Source organism: Gavialis gangeticus, unplaced genomic scaffold (assembly GCF_001723915.1).
Source record: "Gavialis gangeticus isolate Ggan-Ray unplaced genomic scaffold, GavGan_comp1, whole genome shotgun sequence".
Lineage (NCBI taxonomy): Eukaryota > Metazoa > Chordata > Crocodylia > Gavialidae > Gavialis > Gavialis gangeticus.
The window spans coordinates 110,523,263-110,530,215 of NW_017729025.1; the positions used below are offsets into that span (position 1 = coordinate 110,523,263).

The window sequence follows — 6,953 nt, forward strand, 5'->3', positions numbered from 1 at the left end:
TAATGATAGTCATAGTTAAAAAAAAAAAAAAAAAGAAAGAAAAGTAAATGTATAAATATCTAGATACGTTTGGTAAGATCTAGTTATTTGGAACCTGTACGCGTGCCTTCACGTGCATGTCCTAAGCTCTGTCTGCTCAGCAATTCCAAATAACTAGAAACTTACCAAACATAGATAAATAGATATTTAACTTGTAAGTTGATATGAAAGACAAAATACTCTTCATCTTTTTATATAAAAAGATATCTTTACCTATATATACATAGAAAGATATATCAATTTATATAGATCTCTTTTAAATAGATATCTATCTATATGGATAGAGATATCTTTTTATATATAAAGATGAAGAGTATTTTGTCTTTCATATCAACTTACAAGTTAAATATCTATTTATCTATGTTTGGTAAGGTCTAGTTATTTGGAATTGCTGAGCACAGACAGAGCTTAGAGCACACACATGCACGCACGCACACACATTCCAAATAACTAGACCTTACCAAATGTATCTAGATATTTATAAATTTACTTTTCTTTTTTTTAACTGTGATTATTATTACAATTATATACACACACACACACACACATAAATGAACAGTATTTTGTCTTTCATATCAACTTACAAGTTTCAACAATGAAAAAAAGAAAAGATAGGGAATCAAGTCAACATGTCTGTAGATCCAAGGGAAAAAAGATTTTTTAGTCTGCTAAAACAACCAATTAAAATACAGAGTAAATCTGTCAGGGTTAAACCCTCTCCTGGAGCTGTCTTAAGTTTTAAAGGTATATATTATTTTTAAGATAGCTTGTGGGTAGAAAAACAAAATCCTTTTAATGAACCAGAAAAGTAGATGTTTTAATATTTACCTAAGTTCCATAGTAACCAATAATGACTGCTCATCAACTTGCTTATAAAAACATAAGCAAGCTGTATTGTTTACCTATTATTCTACCTTGATAGAGAGGTCAGAATTACTTACCCCTGCAGATGGCATGTATTTTGCAGACCTGAGTTTCACGTGAACATGCAAGATTACATCTAAACAATGAAATGCCTGCCTACAAATAACTACAAACATTTCTTTTCAAATAATATATGATAGTAGGATCTAAGTATTTGAAATCTTTTTCATTAAATAAAAACTGCAGGCTGTATCTTTAAAATATTTCCAAGTCAACTTTTTCTGTACAGAAGAAATAAATTTTAAAGAAGGATATTTCTGTAGTTGTAATAATTATCTTCCAAGTAAAAATCTGTGGTACATCTCCATGACTACTACAGAACGTTAATTAGAACCCTCAGACTCCCAGAGGGTTTCCACCTGCCATAGACTAGTTACACACTATAAATTACTATTATATAATTTAAAAGAATTTTGAATAATGCACTGCTATTAGAAATGATACACCATCCCTCTTGCTTCCCATTTGATCCAAATCAACATAGGAAACAGAGGCTAGGGAAAGTAATATTTTCTTTCACAATTTGGTACTTACTGTATTCAACTTTAAACAAAAACTTGTCATCTTTTGTATAACATTTCAAACTGTGCAGAGCCAACATATTAGATCAACAGACTTTTGACCAGTACCCTTAGATGTCTGCCTAGATAGGGAACAAACGTATCCAAACCAAATCAGCTTTTCTGCAGGAAATCCTCCCCTGTATGACTTTTTGAGAACACAAACACATACACACTTGGTAGCGCATCCTGCCAAAAGTTCCTGACCCACAAATGGTGACCAGTTCCAGAATCAGCTGATTCCATACTGCCATGGATAGAATGGTCCCTTGCAGATACTACACTTTTAAATGATGGTCAGTCTCTCCAGAAGGACAATAAAATAGATTCTAGAATACCCCACAGATGAACTGCTGTGCCTGCTAAGGTCAGCAACGACCACTGGGGCCGTGCCTAGACAAGGATGACCATGCATTATGTGGCACCACAAACTCCATGTTCAGTTGTTCTGTGCTGGAAGGGAGCAGCACAGAGGGTTTTTTGACCCTGAATATCAAGGTGTTCAAAAAAAACACAGCAGAGCAAGAAAGCAGAATGGTGCACGTGGTATGCTACCCAAAGCCAGAGCCTGGCTGGTCAGAGCCACACTCCACTGCTGGTCAGGCTCCATGCAGCAGGATTACTGCTGCTGCTGCCCTGGGAGGCCCCCAGGACTCTAGGTAAGGCTGCTGACCCCAGAAGTAACTTGCTATGTGCCAGAGCGCACGTGGCACAGGCATGTTGCGGGGACAATTAGTGGCGGCACAAGGTGCACCACTGCTAGTTGTCCCTGGGGAACCAAATGTCTATGCACATCTGGATGTGGCCTGGAAGTGTAAACAGGAACTTCAAACTCCTCATAAAACTGCTTGTCTTTGTGGCTGAATGGGCAACTGCCCAACACTAGGTTACAGCTCAGTTTGGGAACAGTCAGTCATTTAAAGGGTTGTGATGGAGAGCACTACAAGGGCTGCAGTCTCCTCCAGCTGCTTCCACAGCCAGACAATTCCCATCTCTGGAATCAAACGGACAAAAATAGAGTCATTTTGCATCACCCCCCCCACACACACACACAGATTCCAATGTCCTCTCCCTTGGTCTTTTAACTTGTGAATTCCTCCAAGGAAAGGACAAAAATGAAAAAAAGAAAAAGAATAACCATGTAATATAAAAAACATAATGAAATTTGGGCTAGGTTAAAACAAGCAAATTAATAGAAGGCTTGGTTTAATTACAGGATTGCAGTAGGCTTATACATACTCTTTAGTGAAGATTCCTCGAGGTCCAGATGAAGTTTCGTTGCTTGGGTCAAGTCCATGTGTCTCCAGAATGTTACGAGCAGCAGGACTTAAACGAATCCTAAAATAAAAATATATAATCTAAATAATCATCTTAGATTAACATGTAAAAGTCTCTCAAGAGCTACTATAACCCACATGCTATAATTCAGATCTTCAGTAGCAGCTGGGGAAGGACATTGCAAGTCAGTAAGTAGAATAGGAAGCTCAAAGCTCACTTAACTCCATTGACCCCAGGGTTGCAATATGTATGGCTGGTCTCTACACCAAGTCGGTGCAGGTTTGAGACTGTACTAAATTACATCAGTTTCTGGGGATCTCAAAGGTTCAAAAGACCAAAGCTAGAGATCATCTCAAGTTTAATGATAGGACAGCTATCTCCTCTAGGCCATTTAGAAGAAATGAAGTGATATGTGTCTCAATACCATTGATGTATTTTCTGCTTTACAGAGTCAAATTCAGATTTCCCTTACTTCTCAAATATTATATGCTTGGGATTATATAAGAAATATAAATCACAATTGCTGTTCATTGTTTCAAATCAATTATCTCACATTTGCAATTAGGACCTTCACTAAAACAGGTTGCATTCTTATATTCTTCTATTTGAAAAAAACTCTTGACTTAATCCTTGTGGGTATTCTGAACATCTTCCTACTCTAGCAAGCATGCAGATAATGATCTCAATTAGTGATTTTCACATGGCTTCCCTGGCTGAGTTAGGACAGCCTGAATGCTAGTAGCAAAAGTAAATAAACAAATCTGGCATGCAATTAGGCAGGGAACCATAAAGCCACAGCATTATTTACTGACTAACCTCACTACCAAGAAGTTATATTTCTCTGTCTATATTTAACAAGTCTTATCTCCACACAGCAATCAATCAGTTGGACACAGTACTCTGTCCAGTTATAATAAGGTATACAACCACCAGCACCCCATAGCCAGGATCTTCTTACAATATAAATAAAAAAGCATTATAGATTTATGAAAAAAGACAATTCAAAAGTACTGCTGCAATTTTGTAGACAACTTCTATTAAACTAACTAAATCAATGATTTATAGACAGCCAATACTTGCACTGTCTCACTGTGGTAAACTCATTTTCTATTCAAGATATTTATTCAGATTGTTACCAAGCTGTCCTTACAAATTTGCATTCATTTAATGACAGGCACATTTCTTATGTCAATAGTCTTGAATGTTTCACACCCACCCTACTAAGAAAACAAAAAGAAGTTATTCTGTGACACCATTTCATACAGATCAGAGAAAGTGGGTTATAGTCTACAAGCATATCCACTCTAATGTGGACACACTTATTTTAGTATTGGAACACTTGTTTTTCATCTTAGTTTAAAATCTCTCCCATGTGACATGAGCTAAAGTGGCAAAAGAACTCCAATGAGACTAAAAAAGCCATGCTGAGAATTATGTCTGTGTAACTATATCATTTTAAGTTCACACTATATGTTATAGCAAAGAGACTTGCCTGCATAGCAAGGTCTAAATAAATCAAAGTTGTAAGAAGATCTCAAACAATAATTCAGCTTTAGATACAAGACAGCACAATTCATGAAGATCACCAATTTCATAAGTTACACAAGGGATGAATGCGGCTCCAACTGTGGGACCAATGAAAGCATTGGCTCATGCCGAATATAGAGACTCACTGCAGTTTTCCAGGTGGAGGTTCCATTTTGCTAGGGGCTGGAATCACAGGGCCTCCTGGAGTGGGAGGAGGTACAGATGCTTGTGGAGCCTGAGAAGGTAGATCACCACCAACGTCTGCTGGTATTTCAACTTGTTTCCAGTCCTGCCCTTCTTCTACTAGCAAAGCAATGAGTGTTCCCAGGCGCACATTTTTACTTCCTTCTTCCATCTAAATATAAAAGACAATAAGGATATTACAAGTATGCTATATACAGCATCATCAAATCAAAACACCACCACCCACATCAAGTAGATGTAGATTTTTCAGGCATACTAGTGACATGTCATCAGAAGAGAACAGAAAGTTTTATAGTTTTATTTTTGTTACTATTTAAAAAAAAACTCAAAAAACCACCATCCAGGACCAGAATTAAACAGTTGATACTAAGGCCAAGGTAAAGTGTTAACTTATGCCGAAGTTGCTTTTTCTTTCTAAGAAATTTTCCATCTGTCAGGTGTTTAAACCCTCCAAGTTGGTAAGAGTTCCAGGTGCCCCACAACTCTGCAAAACAACCTAATTTATTAAGTTTTCTATACGGATTTAGGTATCTTATTTTAGGCAACTAAGTTTGAAAAATATGGTTTATATATCTAGGACAAATTATCAGCTTTGGATAATGATAGTGTGTGCAATGCAGTCCTTTTCAATTTTTAATCTTAAATCAAATATCCCAAAGTCCTTGGAAACTTGGATATTGCATACAACAGCAATCAGAGAAACTGGAAAAAAAGGTAAATCGTAACTACAATTCCTCAACATTTCTGACATTAATCTTTGCTTTCTAATCTGATAAATGTTTCAGCATTACACATGTAGAACAGCTGTTCCATCCCACCTGAGAAGTGACAGCAGTTTTGTGGCATATATGTAACCCTTACAAAGTGCGCTGGGAACCCCATGATTTGCACAGATTGGTAAAAATGGTTGAATTCATTTGCTAAAGCAAATCAGACCCAGACCATGTTTTATTGAAAATGCAAGGATAGGTCCTCTGATCAAAGTAATTACAATGTCCTTTAACCTGTCATCAAACAAACCCACAGACTGGAGGTCACCACCATTACAATCCTTTGCACAGGAAATACTCTTAGGGCATCTCTATGATTTGGCAATCCCCAAAATGTCAGAAATGACCCTGGTTTCACAGGTAGCCAGGAAAAATGCTTGGCTGGACTGGTCCCAAACTCAGCTAGACTCAAGATAACAGAAAATGGCTGAAAATTTTTTGGTGTAAAGCTAAATCTTGCTCATATTCCATACTGGAGCAGGATCTGAGTCACCATTTGGAAGTACTGAAATTTTGACTATGATGAACACAACCACCTATTTGCAAAATACAGAACAATTCATAGCACTAGATGCATTATGTAAGCAAGCCTACCTATATAAATCTTATTGGCCTTAGGGTTAGTCCAAAAAGTTTTCCAGGTAACAAGCTTAACTAAACCTAGTTTAACAATATTCATTATAAAATGTGATGTCACAAGGTGGATCTAAATTTACAGCCATTAATCTTCTCTATCTAACAGATAGAGGTAGCTAGTTTTGTTAGTCTGATGTTGGGCAAACAGCAGGGCATGGTGGCACTTTAGAAACTAACAGGTTCAGAGAGGCATAAGCTTCTGCAGGCAACAGCCTACTTTATCAGATACTGGGATTGATAGCACCTGATGAATTGCTCCATCTAGGATTGTCACCGAGATACTGGTTTTGTATACTTTAAGTGGAGGTGTAGTATCATAGTTTAATTATCCTGTCAACCTAGAGAGATAGTCCCGCCAAGTCAAAAGCCAAGACAATAAATTAAATTAAATTAAATTAAATTAAATTAAATTAAATTAAATAGAGAAGTGGCCACTTCTGAACCAGGTAAAGAAAACCACCTGATAAAATATTTCATATTTACACTACTGCCAGTCTAACCCTTTCATACTAAAATTTATGTTAAGGTTACAGTTTTTATAAAATTAAAAGTAGCATTAAGATCTACAGCAGTGGTTCCCAACCTTTTTTTCTCCTGCCCCCCTGCTGGAAGCGGAGTGCGGCAGTGACAGCGACCCAGAGATGGAAGCATGGGAGGTCCCGGTACGTGGCCCAGCTGGTCTTTTCTGTGTAGCGCCACCAGCATTGCCCCGTGACCCTCATCTGAGTCACGATCTGGTGCTGGGAACTACAGCAATATTTTGGGGCATCGTTCTCCCCCATTAAAACAATGGCCATATTTAAACAACGAAAACTTAGTTTCATTTGAGAAAAAAGTGAGAGTACTTTATTGCTATTATACAAAAAACTAGAACTCTTGGTTCCAAAATGATACCTTTTATTAAACCAACTGGGAAATTGCAAAAAAACTGTCCTTTTCTGCAAGCTTTCAGGATCAAAGGCCCCTTGTCAGACTCTGGGAAAATTATAGATGGTACAAGATGGTAAAAAGTCCC

The 6,953-nt window shown here is 37.3% G+C and overlaps 1 protein-coding gene across 1 annotated transcript in view; it reads right to left on the minus strand.

Annotated features, from left to right (window-relative positions):
* PDHX (pyruvate dehydrogenase complex component X) overlaps positions 1-6,953 on the minus strand; it is a 114,452-nt gene that overhangs the window by 65,801 nt on the left and 41,698 nt on the right. Inside the window, exons 3-4 of the mRNA XM_019519403.1 lie at positions 4,475-4,683; positions 2,763-2,861 (exon numbers count right to left, since the gene is read on the minus strand). Coding sequence (XP_019374948.1) covers positions 2,763-2,861; positions 4,475-4,683 — 308 coding nt within the window. The remainder of the gene's footprint in view (positions 1-2,762; positions 2,862-4,474; positions 4,684-6,953) is intronic.